At 33.9% G+C, this 23045-nt stretch overlaps 3 protein-coding genes across 6 annotated transcripts; 1 reads left to right on the top strand and 2 right to left on the bottom strand.

Moving 5' to 3' along the window:
* Nucleotides 1-9637, bottom strand: LOC121803656 (auxin-induced protein PCNT115-like). The gene is made up of 8 exons (XM_042203286.1): nt 7845-9637; nt 7085-7285; nt 6603-6775; nt 6425-6527; nt 6005-6338; nt 961-1102; nt 781-883; nt 1-694 (listed from the first exon to the last, which is right to left on the bottom strand). Exons 1-8 carry the CDS (start codon nt 8058-8060, stop codon nt 353-355), a joined length of 1614 nt encoding a protein of 537 aa, XP_042059220.1. The 5' UTR covers nt 8061-9637; the 3' UTR covers nt 1-352.
* A 147-nt stretch (nt 9638-9784) lies between these two features.
* LOC121803655 (60S ribosomal protein L27-3-like) lies at nt 9785-10411 on the bottom strand. Its single transcript, XM_042203285.1, has one exon. It carries the CDS (start codon nt 10343-10345, stop codon nt 9938-9940), a length of 408 nt encoding a protein of 135 aa, XP_042059219.1. The 5' UTR covers nt 10346-10411; the 3' UTR covers nt 9785-9937.
* Nucleotides 10412-12893: 2482 nt separating this feature from the next.
* On the top strand, nt 12894-18951 carry LOC121802549 (transcription factor bHLH128-like). 4 transcript variants are annotated; one of them, XM_042202237.1, is made up of 6 exons: nt 12894-13401; nt 16406-16722; nt 17041-17166; nt 18125-18190; nt 18280-18348; nt 18552-18951. In XM_042202237.1, the coding sequence occupies exons 1-6, from the start codon at nt 13023-13025 to the stop codon at nt 18609-18611; spliced, it is 1017 nt and encodes a 338-aa protein (XP_042058171.1). In that variant the 5' UTR covers nt 12894-13022; the 3' UTR covers nt 18612-18951. The 4 variants fall into 4 exon arrangements, with proteins under 4 accessions (XP_042058171.1, XP_042058170.1, XP_042058172.1 ...); XM_042202236.1 differs by having other exon boundaries at nt 12895-13401; nt 16409-16722; nt 17035-17166; XM_042202238.1 differs by having other exon boundaries at nt 12895-13401; nt 16418-16722; nt 17035-17166.
* Nucleotides 18952-23045: the final 4094 nt, after the last annotated feature.

Raw genomic sequence — 23045 nt, forward strand, 5'->3', positions numbered from 1 at the left:
TAAGTAAAAATAAATAACCAAAAACAAAAATGAGTATAAAATTGTGAATTCAATACATTCAGAATGCATCCTAAATATGACACTCGATATATTTCCTAGAGAAACTGCGTATTTGGTCTCAAAAAGAGATTTTAGGTAACAGTTTAAGATACAACAAGATGGCAGGTAACACAGAACCATCTTATAGAAAAAGTTCACACAAATATACATATCAAACTATCTTGGAAGCATTATTCAAACTAGCCATTACCTCTCACAAACAAACAAAAAGGGAATAAGGATAGATTTTCAAGTAATTAATATAGTACAAGAACTATTGGGGGCATGGAAGGAGCAGGTGCAGTCATGCATATCAACCCTCGGGTTTCCACGATTCCAACGGGGGCGTGTCTGCGTCTTTCCATGTGTGCACCGTTGTTATGAGCCTTTCTCCTTTGACATTCTCAGCCAAAGAAGATAGAAGGGTCATCTCTTCTGGAGATAGTTTCACAGACAGCGCTCCTATATTGTCGTTAAAATTTTCGATCTTGGTGGTACCCGGTATAGGAACCACATCATCTCCTTGGTGATGAACCCAAGCCAACGCCAATTGGGATGGGCTGCAACCTTTACTTGTAGCCATTTGACGAATCTTTTCGTATAAGAGCTTGTTGCTTTCAAGATTTTCACCCTGGAACCTCGGAAAATAGGCGCTCTAGCAAATGCAACAGAAATTTTAGACATTATCCTTGTTTTATTGGGGATATAGGAGATACATATCATACACGAACAATCACTAACCTTGCGAAAGTCACCCTCTGATGCCTCCTCTAGCACCTTGGGACCTAATGAAAGGAAGCCGAGTCCAAGTGGACTATATGGGACAATTCCAATACCAAGTTCTCTGAAAATCACAAAACAAACCTATTGTTTTTTTTTTCCTTCAAAACATCATAATTCAGCAAAATGTATCCCTCTTACCTGCACGTAGGAATCAATTCTTCTTCCACATCTCTTGAGAACAATGACCATTCGATTTGAAGGGCAGTTATTGGATGAACAGCATGAGCCCTTCTAATTGTTGAAGCAGATGCCTCTGAGAGGCCTATGTATTTTATCTTTCCTTCTTCGACCAATTTCTTGAGTTCCCCCATCTACGAAATCATGAACCACATTCAGCATTAGGAACAAGGAAAGAAAAATTCAATCAAAGCCATGGCTTTATACTGCACAAAAATTTCTGTTTAAAATACAATCGTCATAATTCATGTCTCATACATAAGCAATTTGTCTATCAGTGCATCAAATTATACTATACATTTTACCAGCATTGAACCAAGTTTTCTTCTCCAAAAATTAACAGGAAAAGACACCACCACAGGCACTGCATATGTTTAAATACACAGTGAAAGAGATAGAAATATCCACTCTTTTCAAGTATATGCTGCTAAAAAAGGGAGTACTCACAGTGACTTCTATGGGCACACACGTGTCAATCCGATGAACATAATAGAGATCAATGAAGTCCACATCAAGACGCTTCAAGCTCGACTCACATGATGACCTCACATATGCTGGGTCACCACGTACCTCACCCTTCCCATCCCGGTATATTATCCCGAACTTAGTAGCAAGTTGCACTTTCTCCCTCATCCCCCCTTTCAAAGCCTGCAACAACTCCCAAACATCAAATCCAGTAACATCGCAACTCATTCAAGTATTCAACACTAAACTCCACACACACACACACACACATGATCCATGTAATGTTTCAGCTTCAACTGGAATAATCTGTAAACATAACATACAAAGGAGAATGGTAGACCTCAACTTTATATGTATAAATAGTCAATCATAACAGTTTCCATCCAATCAAAATTTGAAACATACATATGGAAATTAAGAGCATGATTATGAGTTTGACTAACAAATCAGTACTAACAGTATAGCACAAATTATCAAACGGACAGAACATAAACATTTCACCCTCTCTGATTTGAAAGTAGAAACAGATTAACATCATAGAGCAACTAAATCTAATTTATCCATCTCTTTTCTGGCAAATAAAAACAGCACAGAAGAAAACCCCTAAAATGTGAATCGAATTAAACAGAGATCGAGAAACGCTGACTTTTCCGATGAGGATCTCGTTGGTGTGGGGACCGTAAAGGTCGGAGGTGTCGAGAAAGGTGACGCCGGAGTGGATGGCGTGGTGGATAAGCTTGATCATATCGGCGTCGGGCTTGGGCGGGCCGTAAAAGAACGACATACCCATGCATCCGAGGCCTTGCTTGGAGACCTCAAAGCCCAGCGATCCGAGCTTGATTTTCGGCACATTTACTCCCATTTTGGCGGAATTGGGAATTCGGGTGATGAATCGAAGTGAACTGAACTGGATGGAGAAATAGCGACGTTAAAATAGGGGACAAGTGCGTCATCGCTGCCGTAAACGATTTTGTCGCCACGCAGCTCAAATCTTCCTCCTCCACTCCGTCTTCAACGAATATTCAAGATATGTCAACGTCTGTTGACATATGACTTATCGAAAGTAATTATGTGGGCCCGCCTTTCTCAGCTGCGCGACACACAGCAACGGACTTTACTAAGCTTAGACTTTATAGGAAATGGATCAGTGTTTTGGAGGAGGTGATCCACTCCATATCTCAAATGGTGTCTCCATCCAATCCCAAAATTATCGGATATCATAATTTAATTACTCCCTCTGTTGCTGCTGAAAGTCTGTCAAATATTGTTAGTATTTCATTTCTCTCACATTTCATGTTTATGGAGTATTTTTTTATTGTAAATCCCGCATTTCACTTATTAATTTCATATTACATGTTATTATTATAAAATTATAATCTACATTTCACTACCTTTTTAATCTATTTTTTCATTATCCCTTCTCCTTTCTTTGCTAATTGAATTGCTTCTTTTCAGCATAGAGATTATAAAAAAAATATCTAGTGTCTTAAGTGGAGGAAAAATAAAACAAGTGAGAATAAAATAAGAGATTGTATTACTTTTTGCCAAAATAAAAATTACTCAATTATTTTAGAATGGTAAAGTTTACGGGATGTAGACAGTCCTATTCAATGTTTTAAAAATCGGATAGGTGGACGAACCAGCACAACATAGCTACTGGATCACGGTTTAACTTGTGCGACCGATCGAACTACTGATCGAGCCGAAATACTATAGCAACACTAATCATATAAAAAAATAAATAAAATTGACATTATAATGTATATTTTTTAGCATTCGTAACGTGAAATATCAATAATCCTAAAATATATACGTATAACAACTTCATAATCACATAAAGCTTTTGAAGAAAAATATTATGTGAAATAATAAAATATAGTAGGAGTAGTAACTAATATTTATTACTTCCTCCCGTCCCACAAAGTTTATCTGGGTTTGACTTGGTGCGGATTTTAAGAAATTATTTGACTTTATATTAAATGGATTTGTATAGGTACTTAGACGTGTCACCGTTTGTCCCAGTCGGTTCTATTAGTACTATTTTACAGTTTATGTACTTCGATGTGTCACCGTTTCTCTAATTATCTTTATTCAGATGTGTCATTGTTTCTCTCCCACTATTCCACCTTTTTTCGTTTAGTTTGGAGTTATATACTCCCTCTGTGCTATTAGAAATGAAACGTTTTCCTTTTTGGTCTGTCCCATTAAAAATGAAACGTTTTTAAAAATAGAAACAATACTCTCTCTACTTTTTCTTGCCTCTTACTTTACTCCCTCTTCATTAACTCACAAAACAACACTACATAAAATCCCGTGCCGAAGAGCAAATGTTGCATATTTAATGGGACGGAGGGAGTATTTTTTATAATACTGATACTAGTACAAACTCTGACTCATGTAGAGATAAGATAGTACACATGGTTGTAACTTGTAAGTGAATATATAGTATTATTTTATTGGAAAAGTGGGATTTAATAAATCCATGTGACATTAATTATATCCCCCTTAGAGCATCTCCAATGCTGACGGACGTCAAATAGCCGTCAAATAGCCTTCACACTGCCACATCATCAGCACTACAATTCTCCTGCCACATCAGCTTGCCACATCAACTGGACATCAAATAGCCATCAAATAGCCTTCACACTACCTATCCACATCACTAATAACAATTATATAATTTAATTTACACTTGTATCAACATACGGAATTTAAATTACGAGACAAATACGGAAAATTCGAATAATAATATTAAAATTTTTTTATTACATTAATATAAAAAAAAGTACAATAATTAAAAATATTACATTTAAAAAATTACATAAATTTGCATAAAAACTACCGCCTTGCAGTCCTCAGCGCCCACAACTCTTCAACTAAATCATTTTGCAGTCGAATATGAGCCTCCGTCTGACGCATGTCGGCATGTGCTTGGAGGAGGGCTTCTTCATCGTGCGGTACCCCACCTCGTACGTTGGCGGTGATGACGCCTCATCCTAAAACGACGCCTGAAATGGTTGGCGTCAAAACGCGGCTCCTCTGCGAAGTAATCTGTGAACAGGCGCTGATGTGCAGCGTCATGATCACGATGCACCACTTGTCGACGGTGGACAACTGGTCGTGGGCGAGGTGCCGCCGGCTGCATATAACTCTGCATCCATCGATCAACCTCACGGCTCGTATAGGCATCAAGCTCTTCGTTCATCATACGCTCGTACTCATCCGCATCCCCACCACTACCACCGGCATTACTCATTTCTTAAATTGATCTTGTACAGAAAGTAAGGTAGAGAGAGAGTACTCGTTAAAACAAGTGGTGCGAATGAAAATGAGGTTCAACGCGCGTATATATAGTGTTTTGCGAAAAAAAAAAAAAATATTTAAATCCGACGCCGGTTTGGCGCCGATCCGGGAGCCACAATGGCGCCCGTGAGGATCGGCGTGGGAACCGGCGTCAGCGCGGGAATCGGCATGGCGACGCCGATTTTGACGCCGATTTCGCCCACGCCGGTTCCAATGGTTCGGCGTCAAACCGGCGTGGGCGAAAAATCGGCGCTCCGGTGGTGACGCCGACCATTGGAGATGCTCTTACATACAAGTTTTCTGATTGTGAAGCTCACATCCAATTATCAGTTCTCTATTAAGTCTTAACATTATTTTCTGCTCAATAAAGTTAGTAAATGACACTACTAATAACACTGGTTTCTGTTCATATTTGGCTCGGGCATTTCGGATACCTTATTGATTGGGGTACAAATACCTTCATCGACTAATTAGGTACCACCTTCGTTTCATAGTAATAGAATCATTTCATTTTGCGCACTCATTTTGAAAAAATAATTATAAATAGTTAAAGTGCAGAAAAAGTAAAAGAGAAAGAATATTATAGATAAGACTCTTCTCTACATTATTCTTTCTCTTACTTTATTTTCTCTCTACTTTAACTATTATCATTTTTTCAAAACAATTGCAGAAAATGAAATGACTCTATTACTGTAGATCGGGGGAGTATCTAATATGGGTTTTTGGGTCAGATGTTAGATATAGACTTGGTCAAGTTTTCGGATCAGGTACATAAGGATACTCGATTTGAGACACCTAGTCATGTCCTATGTGTTGCGAGAGAGAGGTCGGATGTGCTAGGTTGGATGTAGAACCGCATGTCGTGGAGGTCAGGTGTGGGTTGCGGTCTGACCCAGCTATGGCTCCATTTGGTTGTGTGGAACAACACATCCCCATTATTACCTTTTAAATTGCATTTTATATATTTTATAGTATTTTCTTTTATGAATACGATTACAAATAATTACTGGTAATATAATTTATCTTTTTGAGACAAAGTTCACACTAATACACAGTAAGAAAGCATTGGAGTATCAAACTATCTTGGAAGCAAATATTATTACCTCCCTTATTTCGCAACTCAAACAAAAAACTCACAAACAAACTGAAAGGGAAGACGGTAGATTTTCAAGTAGTTAACTATACTACAAGAATTATTGGAGGCATGGAAGGAGCAGGTGCGGTCATGCATATCAACCCTCGGCTTTCCACGATTCCAACGGGGGCGTGTCTGCGTTAGTCCATGTGCTCGCCATGGTTATGTATCTGTCTCCTTTGACATTCTCAGCCAAAGAAGATAGAAGGCTCATCTCTTCTGGAGTTAGTTTCACAGAGAGTGCTCCTACATTGTCGTTGAAATTGTCAATCTTGGTGGTGCCGGGTATAGGAACCACATCATCTCCTTGGTGATGAACCCAAGCCAACGCCAATTGGGATGGGCTGCAACCTTTACTTGTAGCCATTTCACAAATCTTTTCGTATATGATCTTGTTGCTTTCAAGATTTTCACCCTGGAACCTCGGAAAATAGGACTAGCAAATGCAACAGAAACTTTACACTGTGCCCTTGTTTTTTTGGGAGATACAAGATACTTATCATATCACGAACAATCACTAACCTTGCGAAAGTCACCCTCTGATGCCTCGTCTAGCAGCTTTGGACCTACTGAAAGGAAGCCGCGTCCAAGTGGACTATATGGGACAATTCCAATACCAAGTTCTCTGAAAATCACAAGACAAACCTATTGTTTTTTCTCCTTCAAAACATCATAATTCAGCAAAATGTATCCCTCTTACCTGCATGTAGGAATCAATTCTTCTTCTACATCTCTTGAAAACAATGACCATTCGATTTGAAGGGAAGTTATTGGATGAACAGCATGAGCCCTTCTAATTGTTGAAGCAGATGCCTCTGAGAGGCCTATGTATTTTATCTTTCCTTCTTCGACCAATTTCTTGAGTTCTCCCATCTACAAAATCATGAACCACATTCAGCATTAGGAACAAGGAAAGAAAAATTCAATCAAAGTCATGGCTTTATACTGCACAAAAAATTCTGTTCAAAATACAATCGTCATAATTCATGTCTCAGACATAAGCAATTTGTCTATCAGTGCATCAAATTATACTATACATTTTACCAGCATTGAACCAAGTTTTCTTCTCCAAATGTTAACAGGAAAAGAAACCACCAGAGGCACTGCAAGTTTGAAATACAGTAAAAGAGGCAGAAATATCCATTATTTTCAAGTATATGCTGCTAAAAAGAGAGTACTCACAGTGACTTCTATGGGCACACTGGTGTCAATTCGATGGACATAATAGAGATCAATGCAGTCCACATCAAGACGCTTCAAGCTCGACTCACATGATGACCTCACATAAGCTGGGTCACCACGTACCTCACGCTTCCCATCCCGGTACATTACCCCGAACTTAGTAGCAAGTTGCACTTTCTCCCTCACCCCCCCTTTCAAAGCCTGCAACAACTCCGAAACATTAAATCCAGGAACATCGCAACTCATTCAACACCAAACTCAGACAAAAAAACTCCCACACCACACATGATCTGTAAACAAATCCACCTACATGTCTGTAAACAAATCCACCTATCGACTCTTTATATGTATAGATGATGAGTCTCAATAGTTTCCAGCCATTCAAAATTTGAAACTTAAATATGGAAATTAAACAAGGCGAAATTCTCTTGGAAACAAAGTAAATTAACAGCATAAACATTTCACCCTCCTTGAAAAGAAAGTAGAATCATGGAGTATTAAACAGCTAAACATATAAGAACAAGAGTTGACTTATTAATACTCTTCTAAAACCCGAAAATACCGATATGAATTCTGATTATCAGAGATAAAAAAACTGAGAAACTAAATCCAATCTCTTTTGTAGCAATTAAGATCAATATAAAACAAAACCCCTAAAAGCTGAAACAAATCAAACAGAGATCGGTGCCACAAAATCCAGCCAGAGAGTAATAGCAGAAAAAAATAGACAGAAGGAAGAAGAGTAGCAGAAAACGCTTACTTTTCCGATGAGGATCTCGTTGGTGTGGGGACCGTAGAAGTCGGATGTGTCGAGAAAGGTGACGCCGGAGTCGATGGCGTGGTGGATGAGCTTGATCATATCGGCGTCGGGCTTCGGCAGCCCGTAAAAGGCGGACATACCCATGCATCCGAGGCCTTGCTTCGAGACCTCAAAGCCCTGCGATCCGAGCTTGATTTTGGGCACGTTTACTCCCATTTTGGCGGAATTGAGAATTTGAGTGATGAATCGAACAGAATTGAGGAATGGTGAGCTTAAAATAGGGGATTGGGAACTGGAAGTACGTCATCGCTGCCGCAACCATTTGACCCGCGTTTGTCCTGTTTCTCCGAAGATCAATGTTAAAGACTTATTTCAGCCGCCGTTCTCAGCTGCTCGACACGTATCAACATATTCATGCGCCGGCTTATTTTTTTTAAGAAATTACTAGTATTTCTAAAAATTTACTATTTTGTTCTAAAATTTTAGTAAAATCACATAATCCCAAAATCGTCCTCATTTCTAATTTCTTTCTAAAATTCAATTTTAAAATTTTAAATTATGTTATTATTAGTATTTAATTAATAGGAGTATAATTTAAAATTATTATGAATTATTTTTGTTATTTTATTCCATTTTTACAAGTAACGAAAATTGTTAAAATTGGAGAATGTAGAATAACATGATTTTTTTAATTATTGTATGGTTTGGGGTATAAGATATAGTTATATGTATTATGTTACGATGAGTTTTGAATGAAATTTTGGCATTGGATTTTGAAATGAAATTGAGATTATGGAATAATCAAAACAACTACATTTCTGTCGAATTCGTTCTTTTGATTGTTACTAGTATTTCCTAACAATTTTGTTGACAATCCTTGACTTTGGTCATTAGATGCATTGGCTACTTCCCATGATTTCCACTTATGTTTCTAGCAGTATACTACTTTGGTTTATATAGTAAATAACATACGGCTATTTAGGACACAAATTTTTTATTTTAGCAATAATGTATCAGGTTTGCCTTGATTCAATACAGTAATCAGGTGTACAAATCATGGGTGGTGGATTGTTGAGCACCTTGGTTTGTTTATAATTAAAATTAACAATTAAACATGAAATGTAATCAATTAAACATTTTATTTACTAGATAATATCTCAATTCATAGAATTCCAAACAAGTGTATCTCATTCCAAACAAGTATTTTAATTAGCAATCAAAATATTCTAATCCAATATTTTAAAAAATCTAGCTGATCCCCACATTGAAGAATAGACTTATTAAGAGAAATATATTGAGATGGGGAAAAAGTGAAGCTCAAAACAAGACAGAAACATGCAACTTTACATTAAAACTCATTATTGTGTAGCAAAGAATGGAGAAAGTATATCCACCTTAAAAATTCTACTCCTACTACTTAAAAAGGGTGATATCTTAACAAGGAACTGGATAAGTGTCATATCATCAGTGGGAAAATGTACATCTTTTAACTTTCACTATATTTCCAGAAATCCATAATGAAAAAAATAAACACAATTCACTCCTTTCTATCAAATCAAACATTTTACCATATATTTCTAACCTACCAATGTTAGTTGAGTAATTGCGATTAAGGGTATTAAAGTTACTTCCTTACTGTTAAGGCTTAGCTCAATTCTAGCATATCTGACATTCAATAATTGTGAGGATAAAATTAGAAGAAATTTTCGGCTATCCTACTGAGGTCTATATCAGAATCCACAAAAGGCTTGGCTCAATTCTAGCATATCTTCCGTAAATAATTATTCTCATTACACACACATTTGAAGAATTTTCAAATCAAGTTCATTTGCCCAGCTAGATCACACAGCAACTTAGACATAAGTTCAATCAATAATCACTCAAACTAAATCCAGAAATTAAAATCCACCCAAAAAAACAATGCATCAACAGAAAACCAATTAAAGTTCAAAGCATCTGACATTTAAACCAGACTGATATTCAAATTCAGAGACAAAATCATCTCCTTCAAAACAAAATATCGCAAAATTACTCAATAAAAAAGTAGCAGGCATCAAATCAATTTAAAGCCCTATCAAAACACGATACCACACTCAGAACCTGAGCTTGGTGAAGAACCAGCGGTTTTTCCCTGTCTTGAACCGCTCCTCGAACCGAGCCTTGGTCTCCTTGGCCGCAGTCACCTTCTTATCCTTCGACAGCAGGCAATCCGCGGTGACGACATCCTTCAGATCCACGTCGAGCGTGTAGCGCGTGGGCATGATATGGTTGTAATTCACGAGCTTGATGAAGCACTTGACGCGCGACTTCTTCGCCTGCTTCTTCGCCGAGTCCTTGCGGATGACCTTGCGAGGGTACTTGGTTAGCCCCACGACGAGGCAGTGGCCGTAGGGGCGGTCGCGGGTGCCGTCGTCGAATGAGCGGACGATCACCGCCTTGCGGCCGGCGTAGCGGCCTTGGAGGACCACGACGGCCTTGTTTGGCTTCAGGAACTTCACCATTTCCGCCGCTCGCTAAGCGTTCTCACTTTAGACTCACCTCTCCCTCACTCTATGGAGACTGAACGCAGGCAAATTGAAAACCCTAATTAGATATTTATACTGATATTTGGGCTTTAGCCGATCCATATGGGTGAAGTGGGCTATTTACTAATTTTACGACTGGGCGGGCCTATGGCTCTCCACATTTGGCAGTGTTTTTTTTTCATAATTGTACTTAAATCATAGTCCCTCACAAGATCTATGAAAGTGGGGTAGTATTTAATGATTATTTTAGGCATAAGATTTATGAGAATAGTGTTTCATTATTAAGTAGTGAGAATAAAATATGATATTCAACATAATTTTGCCATAAATAAAAATAACTAAATAATGCGAAACAATTTGAAATTGGATACTCTCTCCGTTTCCTAAAAATAGAAACTCTTTTCATTATGGGGTAAGCAAAAAAACCGAATATCCAAACAGAACCAAACCAAAATTTTAAAATTCGGTTCAATGTTTTCGGTTTGGTTCGGTCTTAAAAATAAAAAAAATTGATTTTTCGGTTCGGTTCGGGTGAAAAAAAAAAACCGAAAAACTGAATTATATTTTAAATATAGTACTTATATATTTATTCTATTAATTTAATATTATATATATATATTATTTTAATATATTTTATATAATATGTATTATATATATTCTACTAATTTTATGTTATATATATATATATATTAATATTCTATTATTATATATAAAATAAAATATTATATATATATATATATATATTAATATATAGTCCATATTTTTTCAGTTTTTCGATTTTTTTTGGAAAGTTTCGGTTTTTTAGGTTTTGTTCGGTTTTTAAGTTTGGTTTTCAGCTTTTCAGGTTCGGTTCGATTTGGGTTTTGAACTAAATACAGTTTTTCGGTTTTGGTTCGGTTTGAGCAAAAAATCGAACCGAAACCTGAATGCTCGCCCCTACTTTTCATGTTGTTCCGTTTCTCAAAAGTAGAAATTTTTTATTTTAGAAATTGTAGGACTTATTTTATACCAATTTTGTATTAAAATCCGTATAATTTTAAAAGTTCCCATTTTCAGAAAAGGTAGTTATAAGGTTGAATGGAGGGTTTATTGTTTAAATTTTTTTATAGTATAGTGGATTATAGTATAGTATAAGATCTCGAAAGTGACTCAAACCGGCCCAATCCACTAATTTTTTTTATTATAGTACAAGATCACTTAAGCATCTTATTCATTAGTATTATACTCCTACAAGATTACTTGGGCTTCTTAATCTTAGCAAATTTATCTTTGTAATCGTTGGGTCAAATACAATTGTTTCGGTCCTAATTAAAGACGCCACCCACCTTTATATTTCATATTTTTGTCATTTTATTGAATTGTCTAGTTCTTTGTTGCTCACTATCCACTTTCCAGCAGCTAAATAAGATGTTGATATGTTTTACCACCATCCATCTTTTTTATGCTCCCATTTTTTTGTGAAGATCAACCAAAGCAAATTAATTGCACAAGATCAAGGAAGCAACTATATTTAATCCACTGAGTTTATTTTATTATTTAATATTCTCTTTATATGTTTTTAAAATGATAGTATTATTAGTATCATTATCTGTGAGAAATTATATTGTTGTATTATATGTGATGAAAAGTAATCTAGACTTTCGATATTTTAAGTAATCATTCCTCTAACTGTATACTTCAATTATTTGTACTGAAAATGCTTTTGGTAAGGTACGGCTTTACATAATTAGTTGATGTATGTATTGATAGATCTGGAGATGTGCAATGTTACATGATCTAGAATAGAAGACCAAATTAGACGATCCATCTAAAGATTCAGGAACCTAGTTTGTTAGTGCATTCATTTAATTAAGTTTCTTGGAGTTGTATAGTTAGTTGTGTTCTAGACAATTATGTTCATGTAGGATTAGGCATGACATATCCTGTGTACATAATAGGTCATTTAGAAATCTTGAATTAACTATACATACATCGAATTATATAGCTGATATAGTTAATGAAATCTTTATCTTACCATTCATTTACCTGAGTGTTTCATTCTAATTACTAATACTATTCTTCAGTAATTAAATATATCCTCTATACAACTTATCTTTAGATAATAAGATATTCAACTTGCATTACTTCGAGTTACAAATAGTCCGTATGGATACCATACCAACACTTATTTGTCTACATGCAATCGATTTTAGTGCTGGTAAATATAGTGCGTCAAAGATATGTTTTAATGGTTGAGACCGTGCATAACTTTAATAAAGTGATTACCGAGTGCATGACAGGATTTATCTGATCTCCTTGTTCACGCATCAAGTACATTTTAATGAATAGGATCGCATAGAATCAAATCTAACAAAAAGTCATGGACGATATTTTACATAAGAAAGATTCAAATTAATGAACAACCCCCTACTCATAGTCAAACATGGGATTTTAACCCTAACCCTTAAAGTTATAAATTTATAGAGACAAATGACAAGTTGCAATATAGTAAGCTATTTAATCAAGTGGTCTCTAACAACACTCCAATTCTTGAAACACCCACCTCTACCCCAATCACTCTTCCTAGACTTTTCCCTTGCAACTTGCAACACAACCCCACTTTTTAAATATCCCACAACCTCTCTCCCCTCTCTCTCTCTCCCCCTAACCGAATATGCATCCATCCTCCGCCTCCTCCTCCTCCATGAGCAGCGGCGTCGCTAACAACGGCGGCGGCCTCATGCGCTACGGCTCCGCCCCTGGCTCCCTCCTCACCGCCGCGGCCGACTCCGTGGTCGGCCCCCCGACCCGCGAATTCTCCGCCCTCGGGCCTGGCCCGGCCCGCTACTTCCACCACGACGCCTCCGATTCCGCCGCAATGCAGCGGCGCGGCGAGGAGGAGCACGGTGCGGCCAACACGACCATTGGCTTGCAGCCGTCGTATGGATTCGGAGGCGGCGGCGGGGGGCCGTCTTCTACGGCGCTGCTGAGGCAGAGCAGCTCGCCGGCGGGATTTCTCAATCACTTGGCGACGGCGGCCGGAGATAGAAACGGTATGTGTATGTATATATATATATATATATATTAATATTTTATTTATTCTATGAGCATTTTTGCACTGTATTCGTTTCTCATTGGTTGCTTGCTGAAATTTATATGATGCTTCTTTGTTTGACGTTAAATTACCATTTTGTCCTTCCTATTTTGAGCTTTGATGTTTAAGGAGTAATCGCTAATTTAATGAGTGATTAATTTTGTTGTTTGATTTTTGTTTGTGTCTGCATGCAACTACGAATATTATGTTCTTTTGTTACTTAGGACGTGAATAAATATGATATGATCAGTCGAGTTCAAGAATTAGGGAAATAATCGGAAAAATATGTTGATTTTTTATTTTTTACGTCCAATTGGGAGGTCAATTGGGTCGATCCAACCCATTCTGATTGTCGGGCTATTCAAATTATGATTTTTTCAGGTTAAAAAATAAAGCCTAATCCTTCGGATTTCGGGATAACCCTACTTTACTCATAGTAGGTGTCATGAAAAAAATTATAATTTGCCACTTGACATTTATTCATTTAGACAGTGCACATTAATATTGTTGCTTTTATAAAAAGTAATGTCAAATAATCACTCAGGTATATATTCCTTTTAAAAGATATAGATATATGCAGCTGCTACTTATTTAATTTAGTATCCAATTATCAAATTAACTTAGTGTAATTGTAGAGTAAGTAAGTGAAGGGGCAAAGTAGTAAATTCAGATGGGGTTAACACCAACTTGTCTCACAATATGTGACAAATAGTGGAAGACCCAACACCCGATATTTAGTAGTCGTACTATAGTAATAAATATTGACTTAAATAAACCAAGTCGCTTAAATTTTAGTTATATTTTTTATTATTTATTTTCAGTGAAAATGGATATATATTTTAGTATTGATCTGTACCATACTTAGAATCCATGATGGAAATTTTGAGTTTTCTAATATTTAAATTTGTTATTGCTGTTATTATCTACTCGTGAGTTTGATATGAATATATAGTTCGACCTAAAAAGTATTAGAACTATATAAAAATTCTTGACTTTTAGGTCTCTCGTTCCGTCAACTTGCTCACCTTGAATTGGCCAATTTTTATTAAATGGATAAAGTATTCACCACTTGGGCAAATTAAAAGAGGCATATGTAGGATGAGATTTTTAATTATTTTATATCATGTACTATTATTTTTATTTATTTATTTATTTATTATTATTATTATTATTATTATTATTAGTACTCCGCATTTTCGTTGTATTGCTCGTTGCAACAAAAAAATCATGCAAGAAAATTTATGTTGTCTTTCCCATCTTTTATTTATGATGAAATTAACTCATATTTTAACTTATTAGACAACATTGCAATTATATATTTGTGCTAAAAATAGGATTTGTGTTATACTCATTGAAGTAAAAACTTAATTCCTTCATATATTGTGTCAATATACATAGTATAATTAAACTCCTGATTAAATTTGTGATGAATCGTGAAAATGATCAAATTAAAATAAATTGTTTTCTATCATATATATTGTTGATAATTCAGAATCTTAACTTATTGATATTCCTGAATAAATTGTTTTATATACTGTACGTATTATTTTCTGTATCGATTTTGTATCTGGAAAAAGAGTAAATTACAGTCCTTTTGCTGTCACTTTTACGACATAAAATTAATTTGGCATTGCAAGTGGAAGATTTATTGTTTTTTTTTTAATTTTAAAATTTTGAAGGAATGCAAGTTGCAGATTTAAAATTCATACAAGGGGGTTACGCCCATAGATGACTGACAGTTGAATTTTGCATGGATGGTATAGATTTTATATAAATAATTATAAATAATCACTTTGTTCAATAATTCAAAGATACATTGTATTTGTATTTAGTGAGTGCCTCTCACGTGCCTTGCAAGTGGCCTAAACCACCATCATCAACCCAACGTTTTCTTACAAAACACCCAACATGTATATACAGTATAGGAGTACGTATATAATAGTATCATAATTAGTTGTATTTGTCCATATTATATTATATACTACTAAAATGATAAATATAGCTGAGTAAATAGTTATGAAAATTTGTAAGTACTATTGATTTATTGATATATAGTAATATTAAAAAAGGCACTCTTAATTTGTTGTGATTGGTTTGCTTTTTAATTTGTTGTAGAGTTGTTTGGCATAATTTATGTTTCAAGTGTACATTAAAAGAATGTTAGATTAGGGTTTTTATAATTTGATCACCTAATTAGGCTAATCTAATTGCAATTATTAATTCTTATGACCTTTTCGCTTAAATTGAGCGCAAATTCAAGTTTTGTGATACGTGAAACCCTAAATGTATATAATGGTAATAGATTTGTTTTTTAATCGATTGAATATAATCCTTAGTCCGTCATTAAATATTTTTCATTTTATTTTTACTATTTTTAGTGAATGAAACTTATAATCCACTAATTCATTCCACTCTCATTTTATTTGTAAATAAATACTACTCTCTCCGTTCCAGTTTAAGAGTCCTGTTTTGCCATTTCCGTTCGTCTCAGTTTAAAAGTCCCATTTAAAATTGACCATATTTGGACATAAAATTTAACCTCATTGTTGATGAAATTTACGCTCAAATGCTATTACTTTCATAAAAATAAAACAAAACAAAATCCTAAACATACAAAAAGTCAAAAGGGTCTCACTTTCTACTGCCCCACTTCAATTATTACACACTCCAACAACCACTACTTAACTTCATTTATTACACACTCCATTAATTTCTTAAAACCCGTGTCATAACTAAATCTTACTCTTAAACTGGGACGGAGGGAGTATATACTACTATACAGAAGTAGAATCCATGTTCTACTGACTTTTTTTTACCAATTTCTAATACATCTCTTAGAATCAAAATGTAACATTCATTAGTTTTATGGAACAGTAAACCCTAATTTATATCCGCGCAATAGAAGTACATTTCGGCACAAAAAATCAAAATAAATGAATACAGTATTATATTGACAATAACAGCAGGGTTTTCAGTCACGAGACGCATCAGCAGCTACAACTCAAAGGGGATAGCCGAGACCACCGGCGGCGGCGGCATTTCCAGATTGAATTCACAGCTGAGCTTCACCGGAAAAGAATCACTCTCTCGCATCTCGGAATTAGAAGCTGCTGAGGCCGCCGCCATGGACAACCACCACCAGAAGAAGTCGTACGCCACCACCAGCGGCGGAGGCGGCGCCTTTGGAATGTGGGAAGCAAATAGTAATAATCCTATAATGTTTTCAGTCGCGCAGCCGAATCGAGGCAAGCACGTCGCCGACAGTCTTGACGAATCTCAGGTGTGTATTTCGCAACATACTCCATCCGTTTAGTTCCATTTTTTTTTATTTTGGTCTGTCCATTAAAATTACCTTTACTTTTATTTATAGAAACTTTGTTCCACCACTATATCTCTTATGTTACACATATTATATGTTTCTCCTTCGTACTTTACCATTCGTGCATTAAAATTTATATCGTCTAAAAAATGATAATTTTTTTTTGACCGAGAGAGTATCTCTATTTATTTTATTCGTTACTTTCTCTTGATATTGGTCATTATATATGAGATTCAATTTACAAATATTGTTGCATTGACTCTGCGATTGTAGTTTCAGTTTAGCATTTCGCAAACAGCACAAGACATGGAGAAGTTGATCAACAACATACCACAGGATTCTGTTACGTGCAAGATTCGAGCTAAGCGTGGCTTTGCTACTCATCCTCGTAGCATTGCAGAACGGGTATTTTTTATTTATTCTCTTTTAATTCCTCCATATTTTAGATATGCATATAATTAGAACTTCAAGTTTTCATCGTGCATGGGGTATGCTGCATGCATAGTTGCATAGAGCGAAATGTTAGATTTCTCTGGAGTCAAGTACGATCTCATTCATTTAAGCATATTAGATACGTGAAAGAGAGACCAACTAAACTCTAGTGAGGTTCCATCGTGAATAGGAGGTCTACTAAACTCTAGTGAGGTTCCATCGTGAATAGGAGGTCTGTCATGGATAGGGGACCGACTAAATCCTAGTGAGGATCCGTTATAAATTAATTGGTGGTAGGAGGAGTCACTCACCAACTATGCGAGATACTTTGCGTGTGAATATATCAACAGCACTGGTCTCACATATGAGACCTTCATATTTGTTAATATTTGAATATGATCACTCATGCCGCGTCATATTTGATGGCCCATTCAGCTTGATCATGGTCTACTCTAATACTAGTATGTTATATTGTGAGTTATTCGTATGTGTTAGCATGATCACGCATGCTCCGTCACCTCTGAGGCTCTAACGGCACATTCAGCCCGAGCATGGAGTGTTCTCTAGTACTAGATTTTCATTGAAGTGTACTTCATACTTGAAGTTGAGACTAACCAAACCATAGTTATGATCTGAAACCAATTGGTGAAAGAAGAAGTGACTCATTAGGTATTTAGATTAATTTATTTTACTTTAAATTTTCGATGTATAACAACTAATATGTGAATATCTCAACACGCCAGATCAAAGGATCTATGGAATATGATCCGAAATATGTTCATTAGTTATGATTTAGAGTTGATAGCATATATATGTAAGTATATATAGGGATACATAGTCATGCATGAGTTCAAATAATGCCTTTAGGTGTCTTAGGAAATACTATGACAATGTTTCAATTCCTATGAAGTAGTTTTCGTGTATTATGTAGGAGAGAAGGACACGAATCAGCGGCAAGTTGAGGAAATTACAAGATCTTGTTCCAAACATGGATAAGGTTGAACCTCTCTCTCATTCTTTCAGTGTGTGTGTGTGTGTTTCTTGTTCTTGGTGTTTTACATGTATATATATATACGTTGGCTGCAGCAAACCAGCTACGCCGACATGCTGGATCTAGCAGTGCAACACATCAAAACCCTTCAAGATCAGGTTGAGGTCAGTATAAATGTCCCAAAATCAATTCAATAAATTGCTGAAAACTTTACTATAGTTGTGTTCACATTTCCACCCTTCTAAAATAAGAATAATAGTACTATTAATTAGTACATTACATGAATGTTTTGTTTCTTACAGTTGTTAATTCAACATAAAACCATCTGTTCAAATATCATAAATTAATTTCTGTGATAATTTTCCAGAAATTGAACCATGATCTTGATAACTGCTCATGCGGGTGCAAGAAGACGCGGGACAACTAGCTAGCACGATGAATGAAGACAAAGAAACGTAAGAAGATCTGTAAATACAGAAGCAACTCATCATCTAAAGCTATAGCTATGAGGAAATCTCTATGTGATCTTTGCTTCTGAGTTTTGGGGAATTTATGTAAATTTCTTAATCTAGTTTTCACTTAAGAATTCTAACTCTTGTTCATTAACAAACTTTTTCATTATTTAAAATTTTCGATTTGGTTGGTATGAGATTTTTAGAGGGAATGACTCGATCTTGTTGTTTACTGTCTACTGAGGTTTTGGTCTTAAGTATTCGTTTGAGTTATGTATTTTTTAATAAATGTGGAGTAGTATTAATATTGACTGATATCTTGGTATATTATTTGCCTCGCTTTATTTAGGCATCTATAGTTGGAATTACTACGTCTTTTTTTTGTTTTTAAGATTTGAAGAGATTTTTATGTTCTTTTTTTAATACTGCAATTATTTTCTTTCTATTTTTTAATTCTATTAATCTTATATATTGACACTCATTTTTTTTAAACAATTCATTTAAAATGATAAAATAGATAATAAAAATCAATTAAATTCAATTCAAATTACTCATTCCAAACATAAATATCAAAGTAAAATTCTGGGATTTTCAACTACGATACATATATACACCTTAAAATTAGTTGAGACTATGTATATAATAAATATAATTAAATATCTATCTATTTAAAAAAAAAAAAGATGTCAACCTCACTAATATTTTCCCATCACTATGTAAATAAAATCATAAATAAATGGAATTCAAAACATATAAAAATATATTAGTGACCAAAATTTTTAAACTTCACAGGTTATTGATATACTATTATTGATCTTATTCAAGCTTGTAACTCTTATATTAATTTCATATAAAAAAGTTTCACAAAATATTAATTTTTTTATCTTTATTAAATACTCCCTACGTCCCTAAAAAGTATGAATTATTTTCTTTTTAGTTCGTCCCTGAAAAATATGAACATTCTAATTTTGAAAATTCTTTTTTCTCTAATGAGATGAGACTCATTTTCTCACTAACAATACTTTATAAACATTTTTCTATCTAGCTATGTAACATCCTTGACCAAAGTATATATCTTATTTTATATTTTTATATATTATTTTTTCCTTAAAATGACACAACATTTATATGCAATGGCAACAAATAATTTTTGATAATTTAGTATAATTAAACTAAGTACATGCAAAATATAAATGTGTATGTTAATTTAGAAAGGTAATGAATATGCATACACTTATGTTGTAATGTACATGTCCGGGACTTTTGTCCAATATTTTAATACGATACGTATTTATATATGTGTAGTTTATTTTATTATAGTGTATATATATTAACTTGTTATGTAATAGGACACTTATTCAAGTTGATATATATATGAATTGGAATTTGGACACGTGTAAAAAAAGGAAGGAGATGGCACGTCTCATGCAATTGACGTGTTTAGTATATAGGTTAGGATGAATAAGTTTATGTTATGGATAGTAATATAAAAAGAAAAGAAAATGATAATAAATAGATGGAGGAATATTAGAGAAGAAGTAGGAAAAAAAATATGGTGGAGGGAGCGAAAGAAACGAGTTCGGCAAAGAAAGGAAAAGGAAGAAGGTTCGAGAGTAAGCAAAGCAAAATAAACTTGGAATTTATGGGTTGCAGAATGGGAAGAGGAATTTGAAGTCCAGTTAAATTATCTATCTTAATTATCAGCTTAATTATTAGGTAGGTGTGTATAAATCACACACTTTAAATTTTACATATTTTATGTGATTGATTGATATGTGTTAAATTAGAGTGAATATTTGAATTATATGATGTGAGCCTGAAATGGTTATGTGTTATTTGATATTAATGGTGTAGTACGATGTGGATATGTGATTTGTATAATGGATATGTTTATCTATAATATTGGAGTTAATTGATGGTATATATGGATATGTAATTGGTGCAATTGTTATGATTGATGTATGGTATTGGAATCATTCGAATCATGGGATTAAAAAGGATATGTGACGGTCTTGCTCTAGATCTGATATACAATGCAATGGACCTACGGATCGTATACAATGATAATAGACCTACGGATCAAAGCAAAAGAGCAGAGAGTGGCCTTCATGGAAATGTCAATACAAATAGCAAAGAAGGGCATTCGTGGAAAGGTCAATACAAAGAGGGGCATTCGTAGAAATATCAAATATCAAAGAGGGACTTTCGTAGAAAGATCAAATAAATAAAAAGGACCTACGGGTCCTATACAATGAAAATCTCTGGCAGATGCCAGACTTGATCTGTCACATAATAATAATAATAATAATAATAATAATAATAATAATAATAATAATAATAATAATAATAATAATAATAATAATAAGAAGAAGAAGAAGAAGAAGAAGAAGAAGAAACAAAGAGGCGTATTCATATGAATATGAAATTGTTTATGCTATATGTTGTATAAATGTGTATAATTATATATATTATTTTGTAAGAAAATGAAGAAAGAGTAAAGCAAGAGACAAGAAAAAGTAGAGATGGGGTTAGTTTCTACTTTAGGAAATGATTTTTTTATGGGACAAAGAGAATATTAATAAATTATAAATGTATACGTTAGAGAGGTTGGGGTGTGACAAGCTATCGCTCTTACTTTTCCAATTATGCGTTAAAACTCGTGCCGAAAAAATATTCATACTTTTAAGAGATGGATGAAGTATGTTTTAAATTTATAAATATATATTTGTACAATATTTTAAAATTACTATTGACAATGTCAATAAAAGTTTATGATAAATCCCCATATTTTCCCCCCACGGGACACCAACAATTTTGTTGTTCACATGAAAATTTTGATCTATAAATTTGAAGTATTAATAAATTTAACTAAATTTGTAGTACCAAACATTATTGAAGTACACATGACAAATTGAATTATAATCTAAAGCAATAAATTTAAGCCACATGCATGACATGTACCTTTTTGGATCAATAGCAAATCACAAACACAATACTTTGGTAAAACATAATCAAGAATAGTATTTCAGAACAAAGTAAGTCGCTTTTTGGCAGAGTTTGAGTTTTCATAATAATCACTTTATTTCAAACTTTATTATTATATATTATTGTACATGAAAACCGTCATGATGATAGATGTCGACCGTTAAGCAATTATATGCATGGGTATTAATTAATTGATAATATGGCTTTTGATAGACAAATTTACGTTGCATTATTGATTAGGATATTATTTTAGAAATACCCTCAAAATATTGATATGTATTCGTCACAAATGTTTTAAAATATTACTACAATTTTATTATATATTTAAACAATTAATTATGTTAATTTGGTACAGCAATTAATTATGTTAATTTGGTACAGGTGATTAGAGTGTATATATAGATTTAATATCCATGGATCATCTTGTAGGGCTTATAATATCATAATCCAAAATTAAGACTAAATCTACCTCCTTGGATTTTGAAATAAGAAAATTAAGACTAAATCTACACCCTTGGATTCTGAAATAAGTGGATGAGATTAAAGCTCACAAATTACAATAAACAGTAGACAAAATATCAACAAAAACGGTAATATCGTCATTATATTATCATATGACAATTTTCGTGAGTGTTTTTTTATATCAACATAGTGTATTATAAATATCATCTATATCACATGAGAATATCAACACAAGTATAATAAAATATTAACACAGTTTTATTAATATTTTACCTGCACTTTATTGAGATTTTACATACACTGTATTGAGTTTTTTTTGTATTTGTTGATAAAATCTGGTTATCAACATGTACGAAAATTGAAATATAATTTATCAAATTTCATCACCCGAACATTGTCGAAACATATGCAATTGAGATCTCGTTGGAATCCTTATATAATTATCTTTAATTTGATATATTATTTGCGAAAAAATAATTTAAATCGAGAAAGTTACATAAATTTAAAGTTTTCAGATGATTTTGATGAGAGAAAATTGACATTAATACCCTTTAAGTTTATTTAATAATTTTTTTAAAATTTAAAATATAACCTATTTGACATTATTTCAACCACTATATAAGATTTGATTTTAATTTGTGATTGCTAATTAATTAGCAATTGATTACTCCACTAGTATCCATTATTATTTAAGATATTGTTTTTGAATACCCTCGTAAATTATCTCATTTGAAATTGACATGATTTTAAGAAATCTTTGGCACGATTAAAAAAATTGAAGAAACATATATGGAAAAAATAATTAAATATACAGTTTCATTTATATATAAGTGTAAGTGTAATAAGTTAATGAAATAATGTGACTTAGTTATTAAGTAGGAGTATAATAAAAATGGAATAAGATATTACTCCATATAAATGAAGTAACAATTAATAAAATTTGGAAGATATTTGAATACCAT

This window comes from Salvia splendens, chromosome 5 (genome assembly GCF_004379255.2).
Source record: "Salvia splendens isolate huo1 chromosome 5, SspV2, whole genome shotgun sequence".
Taxonomy (NCBI): Eukaryota; Viridiplantae; Streptophyta; class Magnoliopsida; order Lamiales; family Lamiaceae; genus Salvia; species Salvia splendens.